The sequence below is a fragment of the Saimiri boliviensis genome, chromosome 1 (assembly GCF_048565385.1).
Source record: "Saimiri boliviensis isolate mSaiBol1 chromosome 1, mSaiBol1.pri, whole genome shotgun sequence".
In the NCBI taxonomy this organism is placed as follows: domain Eukaryota; kingdom Metazoa; phylum Chordata; class Mammalia; order Primates; family Cebidae; genus Saimiri; species Saimiri boliviensis.
In genome coordinates, this window is record NC_133449.1 from 214,316,906 (window position 1) to 214,337,841 (window position 20,936).

General features: G+C 36.6%; 1 protein-coding gene across 18 annotated transcripts in view; it reads left to right on the forward strand.

Moving 5' to 3' along the window:
- The window catches only part of MCTP1 (multiple C2 and transmembrane domain containing 1), a 591,199-nt gene that overhangs the window by 202,833 nt on the left and 367,430 nt on the right, over positions 1-20,936 (forward strand). For 7 of the 18 annotated variants that reach the window (XM_010340377.3, XM_074383552.1, XM_074383549.1 and 4 more), the window contains exon 1: positions 3,746-3,896. The exons of 10 other annotated variants lie outside the window; for them this stretch is intronic. In XM_010340377.3, the coding sequence (XP_010338679.1) occupies positions 3,840-3,896 (57 nt within the window). In that variant the 5' untranslated portion in view covers positions 3,746-3,839. One more of the 18 variants, XM_074383541.1, reaches the window with a different exon arrangement.

Sequence of the window (20,936 nt, forward strand, 5' to 3'; positions counted from 1 at the left end):
TACACTATGATATTTGTAAAAAGCTTAAAACATACAAGTTAATATTGTGTTTATGGATATACACATATCTAATTAAAAGTATTATAAAAGATATATGATCATGATACAAGCTAACCCAGGAGGGTGTTTACTTTTGGAGAAAGAAGAAGGGATGGGATAGGTAAGGATACAGGGAGGCTTCAAATGTGTCTATTAATATGATGGTTTATTTCTTCCAGAAAATCTGAAGCAAATTTGGCATAATATTAAGTAGAGGTAAAGAGAATGGAAGGAGGGTGTCAACATACCATGTAGGAGTTTAAGTTACTAAAATCAGTGGGTTTAGAGAATAAAATAGAGCCATATAGGCATCAGTTTGTCAGCACTGTATAAATTCAGATCCTCATTAGCCATACTAAAAGTCAAACAGCCCCTAGTCTTGCTTCAGACTCTAAGCACCTTCAGCTGTGTCATTTTTAAGAAGGGGAAACTATGGAAATCTAAGGGAATACAAAAGTAGGAGATGTGATGAGCATACCTAAGATAATGTGAAGAGTTTGGAGGACTAGGGCAAGCCAAAAAAAAAAAAAAGGCAACAAAAGGTTTAGATTTTGAGTTAATTTGGAAAGCAATTGTGCCCAGTTCAGAAGCCAGAAATGTTTCAGAGAGCTGTTAAGAAACAAGTTGATTTACTCTGATCCAAGGCTACATTAATATAAAGTATATGGTTATAAACATTGGATTGTTGATATGTTTGTAGTTGAATAAATCCAAGCTGGATTTTATGAAGCCCATAAATTTGCTTGCAGAAGGCCAAGACAAAACACACACACAGACACACACACACACACAGACACACAGACCTTCGTCAGTGCTAGAGGTACTTTGGAGATTCTGATGCAGCTTGCTGTCTCTGCTTCTCTCTGCCCTTTCTTTTTCTCTTTTCTTTGGCATGCACTTTAAACAGACTGAAAAATTGGAGTATTAATAAATTGGGGCTGGTAAGGAATGGAGAGTGGGGCAGAAAAGATCACTGTCATTTCCATTACATTGTTTTAAAAAATAACGAAGGAGAGTAGTGCTCTTAGAGTGAGTATAATGTAGCAAAATATGGAAATAGAAAATATCAAAATATTTTTAAAAATGTAACGTGTTCTTTTCAAATTACCTAAGGAATACATGAATTCATTTTTATTTTACAAGATTCATGCAGGAGGTAATAAACTGAGCAAAACATTGATCTCTCTTTGTCTCCCATCACTCCCTTACTTCAGATCTCTTTCCCAGACCTAACCACGTGTCCACAGTTGGTGTGCAGTTTTCTCAGCCCTTTTCTGTGAATATGCACATAAAAATATATATACTCAAAGCTGGGATAGTATATTTTTCTGTAGTATCTTATTTCTGCTTAACATCTTTTAGGGAGCTTTGCATGTCAGTGCATCTAGACAACCTGATTCTTTAAAAGAAAATAACTATGTAGTATTGCTTAGTATGGTTAACCCATTATTTATGTAACTCTTCCACTGTTTATGGCTCCTTGCACAGTTTCCAGTTTTGACTACAGGAATTCTACAGTGAACATTCCAGTATATTCATCATTGCGGCAGAGGGCAAATGTGACTATATGCATAACAGTATCTGGGAGTTACGGTAGTGTTATCAGGAATCTGCCTTTCACACATTTGGCTTTGTTTTTCTCTTGATCAGCCTCATTTTTAGACAACCTCTTTTAGACAACCACTTTTAGGCAATGTGGTTGCAGATGCAACAACCAGCAGTTCTACAAACTTGGCCTCTTTCTCATTGTTAGCTAAAGTGGAGAGGTTTGCGCCTATGAGACCAGCGTGGGTCACTTGCCCATCCTTGACCCCTGCATTGCAGCTCTGTGCATCCTGTGCATTGATTTTATGTTTTTGTAAATAGAAGATAAATAGACATCCTAATGATATCCAGATTTACATCATTGGGATTAAAGTATTCTAAGTATTTGCTAATGAAACAAGTATGTTGTTTCATATCATTGCATATGAGAATGAAACATGTTTACATGGAAGATCATTAATATTCTAAAAAGGGGACAATTTCTCAACTCAAGAAAGTGTTACTTAATTTATTTGCCGAAAATTCAGTAATATAAAAAACACATTTCTTAATTTTATATTATTTGCCAAACCATAGCAAAAATCCCTATTTTATTCATTTATGAAACAATTTTTTATTAAATTCTGCTATGTATTGATGACCATGTCAGTAATCTGTGGAAACAAAATTCCTGCCTTGGGTTTCTTACATTCTTGTTAGAGACCACAGACTACAAATAGGTAAACAAATGAATGAAGAAGAAAATTTCTAACTGTGATGTACTATAAAGGAAATAAAAAAGATCATCAGATGGAAAGTAATTGGAGAAGGTTGCTTCAGGGAAGGTAGTCAGGGAAGATATTCTTAAATGTTCTGAAAAGAGAACATTTGAACTACTACCTGAAGACTGAAAATGAACCTTAACTCTAGGCCTATGTTATTCAATATGGTAGCCACTAGCCATGTGTGGCTCTTGAACACTTGCTTATAGCTAGCTCAAGTGGAAATGTAACACAAACACAAATTAAATTAGATCTCAACTAGCACAAAAATGATAAAACATTTAATAAGTTTATAATGATTACATACTGAAATGATAATATTTTAGACATACTAGGGTAACCAATACTAAAATTAATGTTTCTTTTTTGCTTTTTTAATGTGACTACTATAATTTTTTAAATTACGTATATGCTTCACCTTATATTGCTATTTAACAGCCCAGTTCTAGTTAGTTTCAGCCTACTTACTGTTATTAACATGGACTTTTTCAGCTTTCTTCCCTGATGAGGTGGTTGATAGCAAGTGAATTTATGTGGTAGACTTTTCTCCAGGCATCTATGTCTATAATATTTATTGACTGAGGTGTCCAAATACAATAATTCAATATGTGCTCAAGATTAATACAGCTCAGGTTTAAGGGATAACAGGTGGTGGAGAAAGCACGGAAAATTGCTACATTTACTAAAGGAGTTGTATCATTAGTCAGGTTCCTTTAGAAGGGCTCACAAAACAGATCAAAGGGGACTCTGAGTTGGTGAGGTAGGCAGAGCTGGCAGCACAAGGTAATGACAGCGTAGGAAAGGATTTCTGTAGGAAACAGCAACAGCAAAGCTTGAAGATCTATTTCCATTCTCTACTTAGCGAAGGAGATTCTATTGTGTTGTAAAGCATGCCACTTCTGACATGTTAAAATAGAGTTTTCTTTTACACATTGTTTTTATACTGATGGGAACATTAGTGACTTTAGTGTTCCTTTGTTACTTGTGTTTCTGGGAGATGTTGGCAAGTTCACACACCCTTAATAACATTAAATTAATTCACTGCAAAGAAGCAGCAGAATAGTTTTCTTTGTGTCGTGTTGTTATTCTCATTTTCTGTTGTGGTTTTTGCTGTGGGAAGAGGTTGAGTGCTAAAGCTGCATGTTTGATTTAGCAGGTGAAGTTCTTAGTATTTAATGTGAGCATTTTAGGACCCCACATATGATGTTTGTTATGTAATCTGCACTAACAGTTTTGCAATGGGAAACTCTTCCCCTACTGGTTTGAGAGTTGAGTCATATCCTGTGAATCTAAATCTACGTTATTTAAACATCACGGGTTCTTCTTACTTTCATTCCAAGTGCTCCCTGCAGAGCAGCAAGTGCTCCGTGCAGGGCTGTTGCTTTCACTTGGAGGTGAGCAGCTTCTTTTGCCAGTATTCAGTGAGGAAAGGCAGGTCTAAATATGCAGTTCTCTCATTGGAGTGAAAGATGTTTTATTCATTTGTAATCAACTATGCTAGACAGCTGCAAGCTGAAAAGTGCCTGCAATTTGCCATTTATTTGTAATAAGGTAAGTAATGTATTTTAGTTTACTCATTGGATTGTGGCAGCCTTAAATTAATGTGGCAGTTTTAGTATATGACTGTACCTTAGAAAAATGCCTTCTCACGGGGTATTGAAGGTTGCATTTTGAGATTCTAATACAGACAATTTTAAATGTACTGTACAGTATAATCTACTTGTGAGATACATAGTGTAATAGATTGATATTCCTTTTATGATCATTTTTAATGAAAAATGCAGTGCCTGAGAAGTAGAAACATTGTAGTAGCTTTGTATCGGTTTGGGTTTTTTTTTTTTTTTTTTTAAGGATTTAGTAGTTATCAGGGTCTTATTTTCTTATATTCTTTTTGCTACCCTATGATCTCAGTTAAAGGTGATACATACCTAAGATTTATATGATCATTTTTGAATAATTATAGCTCAATAATTATATTTTTTCTATTAAAATAAAAAGTGGTCTTAGTAATTATTAGAAAGTTTAAAGTAGAAAATTAGTGAGAGCCCCTGGACCTTTCATATTTGGCTTTCCATTTAAGTGAAAGGCTAGCATACTTAGAAACTTCTGATTATTCTGTTTGTTTTAACATTGTGTGAGCTTGTTTATCACTGCCTACTTTCTCACTTGCTGCTGGAGACACTCGTACAAATTGTGTGACTAGAGAAATCTGTGGATAGGGAATGACTGAGAGGTTTATTTTTCAAATTCTTTAAGCTTGCTTAAAGCTTATTCAAAGGTTGGGGTAAAAGACAGGAATGTTGTCTTGGCTTTATATTGGTTGAAGAAATAACATCAAATCAATGTTTAAAGTGGTATTTGGTATCCACATAACTTTGGATTCTCATATTTAAAGCCTTTAAATTCCTTTCAGCTAGAGAAGATTAATTTGATTTCAAGAGCTGTAACTGAATTAGCAAGATATTAATGACTTGAGGTTTTCCAAAATGTGTCTGCTGTTGGCCTTATGAATTCTTTTGTATTTATTAATTGACTTGCTATCATGCTTGGTGATGCTTTCATTTCTATTCAAAATTATACCCACTGCAAAGTTGCTAGATTCTAACTAAAACATGGAAATTACTTTTCATTAGATATACATTCAATAATTCATGTTTTTGCAGAGGTCAAAGGGTTAATGAACTGATGGAAGGTATATGGTGATTCACCTCTTCTTTGGAGTAGAAATTGAAATTATTTCACCTTCCATACATATATGAAGGCAGTATTCCAAATTGGAGAATATTGCCTCCTTTGCAGGTTTTGTAGGCTGGGAATTCTCTGTTTGGTCTAGTTTGATGGAGCGTGGATTTGTGGAATGATTATCAAAATGTAACATCTGACTTTTGCAATTTCTTAGCTATTGCCACAGTACAAATGTTCAAGTTCCTACTCTGGGAAGTGAGCCATAAAAGTACACATGCTTAAAGGACAGGGGTAGATTTTGTATCTTTTAGTATTGGAGACGGTATGGTAGATTGTTTTGATACACTGTATTTGTTGAAAGTGATTAACAAAAAGAGATTCCTCCAAAGCTTACCTTTGAAAAAGAGACAAGAAAAATGTAAACAACCATTGAACTTCCAGCCCTTTCTGTTAGAATTAATCTGCTATTTTATATTTATAGAACTGTACTCTTTTTCAGGGCTGTGAGAAGAGAAAAAGATGACTTTTCACAATTAAAGAAGTTAATGACATATGTCCTACTATATCAGTGAACATGGTAGATTTGAAAATAAAACTTTGCTTTAAAACCTCTTGAGATTTAGAAAACAATTAATTAAAAGTTTTCTTGTACTGGTGGAATTAATAAAAGTTATTCCTTACTCCTCAAAATTCAAAACATGATCACCATTTCTTTTAATAAAAAATAAAACTCTTATGAAAAGTGTATGCTATCTTCATATCCTGTGCTGCAATATATAGTTTCAAGAGATAAGTGGGATTTATCATCATGCTATCTTATGAATAAATCCTAGCTCTGCTTTGTAATAAAGTTCATGTTTGCCTTGATTCCAAGAACTATCCAAATCTGCTATATGACCATTAAGTGATAAAGGTAAACAGATGGAATAAACAGGTTTTTTTTTTTTTTTTTTTTTTTTTGCTAAATATAAATGCATACAGATAGCATATGGTCTATGTGACAAAACCCTGGGCTATAGGAGTGCAGTGGGAAGACTCAACTCTTCTTTGTAATATCAGAGAAAACCTCTAGTTTTGGAGGTGACAATGAAGCTCTTGTCTTTTTTTGATTTTGCTTTCCTAGCTACAGAGTTAGGAACAAAATAATGCTAGATGACAGTCGTATACTTCCTGTAAGTACCTCGTAAATATTAGTGATGCTGTGAACATCAAGGTAGATGAAGCATTTTGAATTCACCAGGAGAGTCTATTGTTACAGCTGCTGAGATTTGTAATGCATGTCCCCCTGAGGTAAACCCAAGCAGAAAAGCTATGGAGATGGTTTGTTGGGTTTTAATTCCATCTTAATTTAGTTGAGATACTCAAATTAGTCACTTAGTCTCCCTTTGCTTGAGTCGTTTCACTTAGTGGAATAGGATTAGTAATATTTATTTATGGCAATTTACAGCATACTGAAATATAATAAATCAAGTTCCAAATCTCATTCCATAGTGATTTCTCTCCAAGATGAAAATAAGAATAATGCCTCACATTTAAGTCAGACTGTATAATAACCATTTATGAACTATTTTTCTTACAGCAACCTTATGAGGTATGGGTACTATTATTATTATTATTCCCTTTTTATGATGGAGAAACTGAAGGATAAGGATATTAAGTGACTTATTCCTGACATCACACAATTAGTAGTAGAATGACCAGAATTGAACCTAGATAGGCAGGTTGCAAAGCCAAGATACTTAACTACATTCTATGCCACCTTCTGTTAGAATCCCTTTGGTCTTAGTAATTTGAAATGACTGCAATAAAGTGCTACAGAGAGGAAAATACATCTTTTTTTTTTTTTTTTTTTTTTTTTCTTGAGACGGAGTTTCGCTCTTGCTACCCAGGCTGGAGTACAATGGCGCGATCTCAGCTCACCGCAACCTCCGCCTCCTGGGTTCAGGCAATTCTCCTGCCTCAGCCTCCTGAGTAGCTGGGTTTACAGGAACGCACCACCATGCCCAGCTAATTTTTTGTATTTTTAGTAGAGACGGGGTTTCACCATGTTGACCAGGATGATCTGGATCTCTTGACCTCGTGATCCACCCGCCTTGGCCTCCCAAAGTGCTGGGATTACAGGCTTGAGCCACCGCGCCCAGCCGAAAATACATCTTTTTAATGTTACTGCATGGAATCATTTTAATGACTGCAACATTCTGATTCTTAGTGAAACCCAGGCCTTTATGAACCAGAAATATACTGAAATTGTTTTGTGAATTTACCTAAGACAGGGGCTTTTATTAATGCAAAATGTGTCTGGAATGAGCATATATAACTGAGAGCTCTGATAGGTGGTTACAGTCTTTGGTGATACAAAAAGATTTCTCTTTTTTTGTTGTTGTTTTTGATGTGCAGGGCAGAAGCTGCTTTCAGTCTATATGTAGTTATCTGATACAGTCCCAGGAAAGCTTGAGGAAATTTTGTATCTTGATAGAAGATCAATGTCATGTCTACCTTTTTTTCTGTTCATTCCCTAAACATTTCCTGATGAAAGTCGTTATCTGGGAAGGAGAACATTGAATGAATTGTAGAATGGAGAAGTTTAGGTATGTCATACAACTAGGTCTATTTTGATTTGCTTTCCCCAGAGGCTCCACAAATTATCTCTGAAATTCTTAGGTAGTTTTCAAACTGTCATGCTTCCTCAGGTCTTGCAAACAAGATGGAGGGATGGATGCATGGATAAATGCATGGATGCATGGATGCATGGATGAATGGATGGCTGGTTGGCTGGCTGGATGGCTGGCTGGCTGGCTGGCTGGCTGGATGGATGGATGGATGGATGGATGGATTGGTGGGTGAGTGCGTGGGTGGGTGGATGGGTGGACAGATGCATGGAAGGATAGATGAATGGGTGGGTAGATACATGGATGAGTGGATGGATAGATGGATGGATAGATTGTAGGGATAAATGAGGGTATCCCCATGTCTCTTCTGATTTGACTCATGCTGAGTCATGAGTCATGACTCATGTACCTGACACTGGATTGGGACCAGACTAGAAAATGTGGGCCCAGAGGAATGATGTATGAGATGTGAAAGAGTTTACCTAAGTTCATCTCTTCTTTTATTGTCTGAGAATTTTCAGTGTGGAATGAACACAGCTATAAACCCTTCCTTGCCACAAGCCTTTCCTCCTATTTCATATTAGTTTTAAAAATTATATATAATGAACTATAATAACTTTACTTCCTTGATTCAAAAACTAAATGTATGCAGATATATACATGTATATTTATACACATTATACATATGCAGAGAAAAAGAGAGACAGATAGATGTGGGATAAAATCTAAAAGTCAAAGTAAATTTGAACACCTAAGTTAATGAGAATTGTTAAACTTTGACTATTTTATAATTAATTTATTCTGAAGAAAATAACCAAGATGCAAAAGAAACAATTATGGCAGAATATCAAAAAAGAAAGGTATTTTTAAGATCATTTTTAAATGCTTACTTACAAAAGTACATAGCATTTCTTTCCATTTTGGAATGGGAGCTTTTTTCTCCACGATATTTCATTAGAGAATTCAAACTCAGAAGTCTGGGAATCAAAATTTTTTTTGGCACGATTAGTCAATTGTGAGTGATCATTTCCAAAATAAGGAAGGTGACTAAGGGCTTGAGTTCGGAAATTTTGCAGGTTTCAGAGATGGTATTAAGATGTTATTGTTTCAAGTTTACAAGTTGGGGAGGGAAAACAGAGAATATTTTCTTGTAAAAATACTTGATCAAGTACAACTAAATAGGGTCAAAAGTTTTAGACAATGGAAACAACTCTACTGGGAAATTTACACATTTGGCTTTGACCCAAAGGCGTCATTAAAAACAAAAAGGAAAAAGAAAAAAAAAAAAATCATCGTATAGATTTTTCCCCACCCCTAAACAAAATAGCATATGGTTACTGTTTGAGGACATTCTACTCCTTTATGTAGAGATGCCTTGTGTTATTTGACATACATTTGATTCCTGTGGCTCACTGTTTCTGGCAGTTATTTCTCTAGCTTAGAAATAGCATGTTTCAAGTCAACAATCAGTGGACGGCTTTAACCTGGCCCACTGGAAACCTGAACTCCACGTAACTACAGTATGAGACTCAGTTTCAACATTCGTCAATGAAGGATTCGTTCTCTAACCCCTCTCATATTTTCCAACAGTCTATGAACTATTTTAAGATAGGAATTCCTTTTTTTTTTTTTTTTACTTTTTCAACTCAATGGTTTCTGTGAATCTTGAATTCTGAAACAATTCCTTCTAAGTTTAATCCACCTGGAAAATTTTCACTAAGCTTATGCCTTGAGTTTAAAAAATGTTATGCTTAACTATACAAATGAACGTCTCATGGCAAATGTGTACAGTAGCCATTCCACCTGTATCTGAAGTTTTACTTTTCAAGGTTTCATTTACCCATGGTGCTATATGATATTTTGAGAGACAGAGACAGAGACCACATTTATATAACTTTTATTACATCATTATAATTTTTCTATTTTATTATTGTTACTGTTGTTATCTCGTTATCTCTTACTGTGCCTAGTTTATAAGTTAAATTGTATCATAGGTATATATGTATAGAAAAAATAGCATATATAGGGTTCAGTACAATGCAGTGTTTCAGGCATCAACTGGGGGTATTTGAACATATTTCCTGGGCATAAAGGAACTACTGTACTTGAAATGTGTAAATTGCTGCATCATTAATACATCAGACAAAGGAAGTCTTTGTAGCCTTATTACTGGTTTATATTATTGAAAAATCACACATCATATTAACATTCAAGAGTTTTTGAAAGCTATATAACAATTCCAAAAGTATCCAGATTACCACCAGGAAGCCATTGATAATGGCAATAGCCACTTTTGAGAAAAGGTGTTAAGATAGTTATTGTTCCAAGTTTTCTAAGGGGAAGAAACAAGGAGAAAACTTTTACATAAAAATATCTAATCAAAGAGATCATCTGGCCAAAATGGTGAAACCCCGTCTCTACTAAAATACAAAAATTAGCTGGACATCGCGGCATGCACCTGTAGTCCTAGCTACTCGGGTGACTGAGGCAGGAGAATTGCTTGAACCTGGTACATGGAGGTGGCAGTGAGCCGAGATTGCACCACTGTACTCCAGCCTGGTGACAGAACGAGACTCCATCTCAAAAAAAAAAAAAAAAAAAAAAAAAAAGGAGAAAATAAAAAATATATTATCTCATCAAATATAACCAAATAAGGTAAAAATATACCGAAGTTTTAGACCACATGGCAAGAGCTTTAAAACAAAGGGCTGTGTCTCCATCTGGGTGTTTTTTACGTATCAGACATTAGTATTTTTTTCAGAAATCAATCAAGGACCAAAAACTACATTTGCCACATTAAAATATTCTTCCCATTATATTCTGATCTCTTCCTCATTGTATTTATTATTTTTGCAAGTTTTCATGAGGGATTATTTTTACATTTTACAATTTTAATTGAAGTTTTGTAAACCAAAATTAAGAAGAAAGTTAAAATACAAACATCACTTTGATTTAAAAGTTCAATTCAATGAGTCAAAGCAGTTCAAAGTGTTGTGCCAGCTATAAAATGTCCATGATCCCTTTCTTTACGTGAATAGGGTATAATTCATATTCACAAAATATTGATAGTACAAGGTGCCTTAGAGATCATCTAGCTCAACCTTCTCATTTTGCAGATAAAAAATATTCTGCCACAGAAAAATTAAATGACTTTCCCAGATTATACAGCCAGCTTCTGACAGAGCCCAGCTGGCATGGGTTTGCTGTCATGTACCTCTTCAATCTTTTTACAACATCAGTCAACATAAGCATCCCTATCTGAATTTAGTCATCAAATTGTGCATTCATTTTTTGCTGCTTATTAAAATGTTAATTGTACACAGCATAAATCAATTTAAGCTTGACCTAATTTCCTTTTGGCCATGAAACATTTCTTGAGCCTTGTTTTTTGGAAGGGCATATTTTATGGCCTAGGTAGAACCACAGATTCTACCTAGAAGCTTTTCCTCATACCTGAAAGTTTGCCTTCATTTTTATTCACTTGGCACTGCAGATATACTTGTAATCACAGAGATAGTTCCACATCTAACCACTTGTGCACATCTAAGATTGGTTATACTTCTCCACCTGCTCCAACTTTCCAGATCCTAAAAATAAATGCATGTTCAAACTTCATAAATGTAAATTATTGTATTGGTAAACAACGTATACACCTATTCAAATCATTTAACAAAATAAATGGCAATTGATTACTAAACAATACTCTATAACTATTAATTATATCTTTGTCATCAAAGTAGTAATGCGGGCTGGGCACGGTGACTCACACCTGTAACCCCGGCACTTTCGGAGGCCAAGGCAGGCGGATCACCTGAGGTTGGGAGTTCAAGACCAGTCTGACCAACATGAAGAAATCCTGTCTTTACTAAAAATACAAAATTAGCCAGGTGTGGTGGTGCATGCCTGTAATCCCAGCTGCTTGGGAGGCTGAGGCAGGAGAATTGCTTGAACCCAGGAGGTGGAGACGGAGGTTGCGGTGAGCCAAGATCACACCATTGCACTCTGCCCTGGGCAACAAGAGTGAAACTCCATCTCAAAAAAAAAAAAGTAATTTTCTAGGAGCTGCCAGCCCTCTCTTGGTGGCCCCTCCAGAAGTTGAGTGGCCACACTCAAGCAGCAGCAATTCTAAGTGCTCAGTCCTCTAAACCTTCAGGTGGATGGTGCTTGGAGGCTTGGCTTTCACCTTACAGGACTGTGATTCTTCAACTGCGTGGTATAACAGATTCACCAGGGAATCTTGCTCAAACTACAAGAACCCAGGCCTATGCCTGAGAAATCCTGAATCATTAGGTCATGGGCAGAGCTCAAGAATGTAAATTTTGAGAACAGCCCAGGTAATTCTAACACACACTCCAAGTTAAGAAAATCCGGGACACCAAGAAAAGGTTTCAAGGAGAGGGTCTGATGAGCCAACAACCAGGGCATCAACCAGGAAACTCCACAGTGAGGCACCTGAGCTCCTGTGTGTTCCGTATTCCTGCCCTTCCCTCTCAACTTTGCCTTTTCGTAGCATATCTAGTGTGTTACCTCCTCCTAGCACTGTCATCTTCTTCCCTATCTTGGGGAAACCTTTTGAGTGTGGGCATAACCATCTGGAAAGACAGGTGAACAACAGATCTTTGTAGGTGAACTTACAGAACACCCTATCCTGGGAGTCTAGTCAAAGTGCAATCAGTCACTTCATCACTCCATACTACTCAAGGTTGAGGAGATGCTTGAGTGGGGGGTGGTGTCCAGGGAAAACAGTCACAAAATGAAGCAATGAATGAGTACCCTTAGTCCCAAGTCAAAGGCTCCCAACCAAGCCTCAGCAGCAGAGAGAAGTTGAGCCATGAGTCTGGATGAGAGAAATCCAATGAGATGAGGAAACTGAGATTATGCTAACCAAAAAATAGCTTTGGCAAGTGCCACATTGTGTACGTGGTCCCTCCTCTGCCCAAGACTGACAGAAAATTAAGACCAACTCCCTAAAAAAGAGAAAGATCAGCTGTACAGGATAGCTGGGCTGCTGAAAGAAGTCCCTGCAAACTTCACCGTGACCGTGGGCTGGTGTGATGAGCTGTAACACGGAGCAAAGTGGGCCATGTGGCACAGGGCTTGAGAAAGAGGTCCTCCGGACCTCCAGTGAAAATAGTTGCCAAGCAAAGTCCAAATTTGGAGCTAGAACACTTGAGTTTAAATCTAGTTCTGAACATATATTGTGACTTTGAGAATATTTGACATCTGTGGGTTTTAGTTTCTTCCTCCTAAAATGAGAATGAAAACATCTTCTTTGGAACTAGTAACCATAAGTCTAGACACAGAGTATAATATCAGCCCCTTTGTGCTGCCAATATTTTCACATGATCAATGCACAAGCCTTTTTCACATGACCATAATTCAAGCCAACACTAGTCTAATGGTCTGTAGAGCCATCAATTCATGTGAAACAGTCTTGGGCAAAAATTGAAAAAGCTTGTACGATGCAGGGTGAATGTGACAGACTAATTTATTGGAATCTTCTTTACAAGCTCTTGTTTGCTCTTGTTTATATTTCTCCAGCCTTATGTAATTTGTTTGGTTTGGTGTTTATCCAATTAAGGTTAAGAGGGTAGGGCTTACTGTGCTGCAGAACCAACAGACTGCTTCTTGATCCTGATTCTACTGGAACGCAGGAGCAGCTTGTCAAACTCTCTAGATAAGAGGTGGGGTACATTGGTTCTTCCAGAACCAAAGACAGATATGCTTTATCATCAATTTGCCAACCAACCCCTAAACACACACACACACACACACACACACACACATGCACACGCACACACACACACACACACACACACAAACTGGAATAGTTTCATAATAGAGTCTGAGAAATCTAATAGTTATAAATCTGCATATCAGTTAAATTCGTTTACTCTAAAGGAAGATTTATTTTTCTCATGGGTCCATTAAAATTCCCCTAGATGAACTTTTACATGTATGTATTTCCACCTGTTGTTTTCTTGGAAGCCTAGCAGAGAAGTCAAATACTTCACTCACCTCTAGCATATGATTGCCAGATTTTAACTAGATTTTAAAATCTAGTCAATGTTAAATTGTATTTAAGACAATCTCATTTACGTGAGTATGAATGCCATTCCGGTTCTTAGTTACATTAGTCTGTGCAGTGGCCGCGGTTTCACAGAGGGAAACTTTCAATCTGCAAGATCTCTGACTTACATGCAAAGCACTGGTTATTTCACTGCATTTTCCTGCTTGCATTCAGGGATACAGAAATTGTTTTAAGCACTTGTGCCCCCAAAAACTGTGGAGGAGAAATGGACACAATGTTCATTAACAAATCATTATGATTATCACTCATGATATATCAAATTGTAAGCTATACTGAGTGGCATCAGCAAAAGTAGAAAATGATACACAGAATAAAGGGGGAAGTTAACTTAAATTATAGGCTCAGACAAGTCCTCTCCGAGAAAGGACTTTTAAGCTGAGACCAGGGATATGTAGAGTTACTTGTGGTTTCCCTGCTGTTGGAAAGTCTGTGAGGATTAAAGAAAATGTATATAAAGGACCCAGCACAGCATCTGACGGCGCCAGAAGTCTCCAGGAGATTCTGATCCATGCTGTCTCCTAATCAATGACTCCCAGGCCAGCTGGTTCCTCAGACAGTGGCTTGTGGGCCGCACGTGCCGCTTCAAGCTCCGGATCTGGTGGTGGGGGTATGCGCAGGTTAGCTGAGGATCCACGTGGCCACAGCCTACCTGGTTAACCTTCACAAGCAAGCTCTGTATGTGAACTGCTGCTCAGATCTGCTTTGTTCAACATTTCTCTGCAGGGATAAGCACCCTTCGTCTCGCTTCCCCTTTGTTCCAGACCGTTTGGCTTGGCTCTGATTCCCTGCTTCCTTGTCTTGGGAATAGGTTCAGTCCCTGGTACCCTAACTCCATGGAACTTCCCTCGAACCAAGACATTGCCACCTCCCCACTGAGAGAAGATTCCAGCCTCTTCTCCAAACTCTCCCAACCACGTTAACCAAGTCAGCCCCTCCCACATAGTCCCTAGTTAAGATCAAAATAAGCTTCATCTGCCTCTTAAACTTTGTGGTCCCTACTTCTGCATTCCCTCTTAGGGGATGGACCTATTGCGGGATGAATTTACCAAGCCACAGCTGGGCCTGCCTTTGCAATCACCTCTTCCTCTAGACAGGCTGCCCCAATCTCACACGTGGCCAAAGGCTAGTAGGTAATTGGTGAGTTCCTGAGTGTTGCTCTCTGGGCCAGGGCAGTACAGGGCAACTTCCCAAAGCAGAGGAGACAGGAGTAGTGCTTGGATTTGGATCAGACCATACTGTTCTTTGCTGAGAGGAACTGGGTCAGCATCCAGAGTGGTTCTAAATGCACTGGGTTTGAAACAGTTCTCAGAGCGTTGAGAGGAATTATGAAGGAATCAGAGTGGCTGTGGCTTTTGAGAGGTTCGGAGCTCCCTAAAGGTATCCCCCAATCTGTACTGCAGAATTGGAACCCATTGTCCAAGAAGAGAATTAGAGGAGGTTGGAGCAGGTGTTGCACTCAAGTTGCCACAGGGCCAGCAGTGCTGAGGCTGCAGAAAGCAGGGACACTGCTAGCAGCAACACTCCAGCTCCTGCTCCTTCCTCAGAGGGTGAGAGGCACGCTGGGGTCAGGGTAGCCTCACAGCAGATGTGGCCTGGGACTGCGGCCTCGGAGGCCTTCCATGGACCTGGTGCTGATAGGTGGGTGAGGAGAAACCCTAGGTAACAACAGAGTGCCTTGACAAAGGCATGAAAATGCCAGACTCCGCCACAGAGAACAGGAAGATAGTTCTTCCCCTATTGTGGTTTCTAAAGTTTGTAATTTTCAAGCTGCCAGCAGCACTTATGAAAAGGGGGCGTCATTTGTTTTTGTGTCTGAAGGACCTCCAACTTGATATCCCTGGGAGCTTAAAAACAAGGAGCTCAAAGAAGAGTGTGCTTGAGAAAAGGTACCTTCGCCATATCTGCATGCTTTCTATTTTTGCACACATGCATAGACAAGCACATCAGGTTCTGTGCCCTTACAGGTAAGTCACCTAGCCTGCCTGCATCATCAAAATGTAGTATATTTCTGTACACTGTATGTTATTCTGCAAAAAAAAAAAAAAAAAAAAAAAAAAGCCATGCTCCCAAAGGCTGGGTTGACTAAGGAAATGTGCTTGTATGCAATTATGTTTGATGCAATCAACTTGGCTTCTATTATGAAAGACCCCATAAAGCCAGTGAAAACTTATCTGCAAAGTGAGGAGTGCATACAAATGCTTATGCTACGTAGACTTTAAAGTTAGTTTATGGCCAACCTCTCTCATCACCGTGTCCACTCCCTGACCTACCAATAATTTGACAGTCCTTGCAGCTGCACTGTAACCCACCATCACCTCACCCTTTCTTTCTAAGCAGTCATAGCGGGTGAGGAGAAAAATAGGGCACATTTGAGAGAAAATATGTGACTATACAAAAGACAAGCACATTTCTTTGGCTGTCAAAATGAGCTGTGAAAATTAAGATTGAGAACATCTGTTTTAATTATGTATGTAGCACAGGCTGTTCTGTTGTTTCAGTTTCTCTCAGGAAAAAAGAAAAGATACCTGCTCACAATCTTCCCCTGGAGCTAAGCCTAGTTTGCTTTTATCTATAAAAAACTACTATTGATATTAAATCATGTCCCTAGACACAAATATTACGTAAATTTTTTGTAATTTCTTTGGCAGACCCTGTATGGTAAGATTGGAAAGGACAGACTAAATACAATAAACATAAATTTCAAAGTAGAAATGACTGACAAAGTGTGTTAGCTTGGTGTTTAATTAGGCATAAAAGCTTTATTTTTTGACCCAATTGTGAAAACCATAGTTAATGCAAACCGACATGGAGAAAGCTGCTGGGAACAGCAAAGGAAATGGACGTGAACCAAATAGAAAAAAGATCCCGGCCAGTCAGGTCCTTAACGGCTTGAAATACTTACTGTTCTCCAAGTGTCCCAGAGTGTTAAACACTATAGAAAATTAACCCATAAAGCTGCAAGTTATCATCACATCTGTCATCTGCCACTGAGGTAGCTGAGGTATTAGACTAGCCTCTCCCTGGGTTTTTGCTTTGGTTTTGTTTTCATTTCCTTTTTAAAAATACTTCTGATCAGATTCCTATATTTGCTGTCTGTTGGAATTAAATATTTTACCCTTCTATTAATATACCTTCATAACCTGCCAACTGTCTCCATGTCTCTCTCTCCTCTCTCTGTCTCTCTCTTTCTCTTCTGTGAATCAAATCTATTTTCTCTCATTGGATATTTCTTAGAGAAAACCCTACCCAAGACATTATCTTGCCCTTGAGAAATTTGGAGTCAAATGTGCCTTGGTTCGTTTTCTATGCTTGCTGAATATAGTGTTCATTTTAACTTGATTTAAGTAGGAATGATAAATTTAATAGAATAAAATAATTGCCTTTTTTTCTATCAAAAAAGAAAGACCTTGTTGAAAGATCAAGTTAATTTAATGATTTTATTTTCAAATTTAGTTATATTTCATGACAATAATATTATATATTTCAAAATTGCCAAAGGAATAAATTTTTAATATCCTCACCAGAAAAAAGATGTTAAGTAATGGAAACTTTAGTTTGAATCTTTCCACAGTGTATATGTAGATCAAAACATCACAGTGTATCCCACAAATATACATAATCATTATTCATCCATTAAAATAAACATTGAAGTATGTTCTAACAAAACATATATTTAAAATATTTTTAAAACATATGTAAGCATATTTTATAGGTTAATAGTAAATTTATTTCTGTATATAAATTTTATCTTTCAGTAAGTTATTTTAATATATTCGTTGGATTTTCTAGAGACAATCTATGAATAATGCCAATTTTTTTCTTTCTAAATCATATATTTTCATGTTGTATTATATTTTTATGTGACACATAATCTTTACACACATTTATATGATACACTGTGAAGTTTCAGTACATGTATACATTATAAAATGACCAAATCAGGATAATTAGCTAATTCATAACCCCAAACATTTATCACTTCTTTGTGGTGAGAACATTCAAAAATCCCCTCCTTTAGATATTTTGAAATATATGATCCTGCTGTGAACTGTGCCTGTGAGGAATCCTGGGCTGCACACTATTTATGAGTATCTAATACCTGATAATCTGAGGTGGAACAGTTTCATTTCAAAACCATCCCTGCCCCACCCTCAGTTCCTACTGCACTTTTTACGGCATCAACTTTTTAGATTCCACATGTAAGTGAGATCATGCAATATCTGTTTTTCTGTCGGGCTTATTTTACTTAATGTAATGCCCTCCAGGTGTGTTCATCTGGTCACAAATGACAGGATTTCGTTATTTTTTTATGACTGAAAAGTATTCCATTAGGTATGTATATATAGTAAATTTTCTTTATCAGTTCATCTGTTGATGGACACTTAGGTTTATTTCATGTCTTGGTGATTGTAAATAGTATTGCAATAAACTTGGGAGTACAGATATCTCTTTGACACACTGATTTCATTTCCTTTGGATATAGACCCAGTAGTGAGATTGCTGGATCATATAATAGTTCTGTTTTTAATTTTTTGAGGGATCTTTCTACTGTTTTCTCTAATGGCTACACTAATTTACATTCTATCAACAGTGGGTTCTGGTTCTTGCTTCTTCACATCCTTGCCAACACTCAGTGTCTCTTGTCTTTTTGGTAATAGCCATTCTAACTGAAGTGAGGTGATCTTATTGTGGTTTTGATTTGCATTTCCTTGATGTTTAGTGATGTTGAGCATTTTTTCATATACTTGTGGATCATTTCTATGTCTTTTCAGAAAGATCTATTCAGGTCTTTTGTCATTTTTAGGTTTGATTATTTGGCATTTTGTTATTAAGCTGTTTGAGTTTCTTCTACTTTCTGGATATTAATCCCTTGTTAGATATATACTTTGTAAACATTTTCTCCCCTTCAGTGGATTGTCTCTTCACTCTGTTGATGTTTGCTTTGGTGTGCAGAGCTTTTTAGTGTGATGTAATTCCATTTCTTTATTTTTGCTTTCGTTGATTGTTCTTTCGAGGTCTTATCCAAAAACACTTGCCTACACCAATATCAAGAAGTATTTTCCCGATGTTGTCTTCCAATAGTTTGGAGTTTCCAGTCTTTCATTTAAGACTTTAATCCATTTTCAGTTGATTTTTTTTATATGGTAAGAAATTGGGGTCTAGGTTTATTCTTCTGCATGTGGATATTCAATTTCTCAGCATCATTTATTGGAACATATATTTTATATTTTATCTGTACTCTGGTAAAACCTCTAGAAAAATACTGAATTGAAGGGATGACAGTAGGTATCCTGTTTTTTTCCCAATATCAAAGGAAAAGCTTTTAATGCTTTACCACAAAATACAAAGATTGGTTAATTGTTTTTATCAGATTAAGAGACTTATATCCCTGGCTTGCTAGGGTTTTTTTGTTTGTTTGTTTTTGTTTTTAATTAATGGGTGTTGAATTCTATCAAATGCTTTCCCTATGTTTTTTGAGATAATCATATGAGTTTTGTCTTTAATCTACTAATTGGTGAGTTACATTAATTGATTTTCTAACAGTAGTCCATACTTTAACACATGGGATAAAGCCATGTTGGTCATACTGTTTTATCATTTATATATGTTGCTGGATTTAATTTTATAACATTTTGTTTGGAATATTTATGTATATATTTGTGATTGAGATTTGCCAATATTTTTTTCTTTTCTTGCAATCCCCCTGTCAAATTTTGGTATTCAATTATTGGCCTTAAATAATTAATGATAAATTTTATGCTCTATAATGATTTGTATAATTTTGAGATGACTTCTTAGGTGTCAGAAGATTTTAACTACTGATAACAGTTCTTAATTTTAGTAATGTTCAAGTTTTCTAGTTCTTCTTAAAATAGTTTTAATAGATATAATTTTCAGATATATGTTTACTTATTTAAATTTTAAATGAATTGGCAAAGTTTATCCTCTTTTGTAGAAAATGCAGAAGCATTGAATTTTTAGCAGAAAAATACTACAATGTTCAGGGATATTACACAAGATCAGTTGGTTCGGGGTTGTAAAAATAGAACTCTTCATAGTTCAGCTGTTGAAATGGCACCTGCCAAATCATTTTTGAAGTGGTGGTTATATGCAGCTTCATCAACATCTAAATCCATTTGGAAAATTATTGAATACTTTATTAACTCTGTAAAATATCATTTTCTTCCAAGTGGTCTGTTGGATTGGTTAATGGTCGGTTCCACTTTAAAGGGAACTTTTATGGATCTTTCGTATCCCATTCTTACATGTCATACTAGTACACCTATGGAACTTTATCAGTGAGTGTATACCAGAATTTCTCTGAGTGGAGTCCACGATACCCCTGGTGGACCTCAAATATCCTCCTCATGGACTGAGAAGTCATCCAAAATACTATTAAATTGTTGTCCTTAGAGCCAAATAACTTGTAACTATATAGACATTTGATTTTTATGTCTAGAAATGAAAGATTTACTATTAATAGTATCCCACTAAGTGAGTTATTAAGGGTTATTAAAATTGAGTATTTGTAAATAAGGTTAACATGTCACCAGATTGTGAGCATACAAAATCAGTAGACTCCCCAAAATCCAGCTGTCACACCTCAACTGGCAGCACTGTATAGCTCCTACTGTATACATGAGCACACAGAGAAAGCCGGAGTCTCCACGAATTTCTGAATTGAGGGGTGATTATTGGTATATCATTAGCATCCATTTCAATTTTTAGTTTGGTTTGGATTGTGGTTGTCAGTTGCAGCTATTCTTACATGAACTTTTGCCATTATTTGTGCTTGATTATTGGTGTTTCTCACGGATTGTCTGTTAACCCTAAAGTATGTACTTGCATAAGCAGTTCTTGGGAACCTATAATTTTCCAATAGCTAGACCTTAAAACATAAATTATAGTTGGAATATGAACTATTTATGCATTTAGTGCTAAAGCAGGTGTTTATGTAATTTGATCCCACAGTAAGGTTTCATTGTTATCACACAGTCTTCCTTGTAATTTTATCTCCCTCTCTCCCACTGGAAGTTGGGGATAAAGAGAATAGGTTCGCTGTGGAGTTATTTGCCTTGTTATAATTGGGCTGAGATAACAACTTTCGTGGATTACACTTTAGAGTATTCTAGGGGTACACATTTTATAATAAAAAATGACCAGCCTAGGCTACATGGCAAAACCTCAACTCTACAAAAACATACA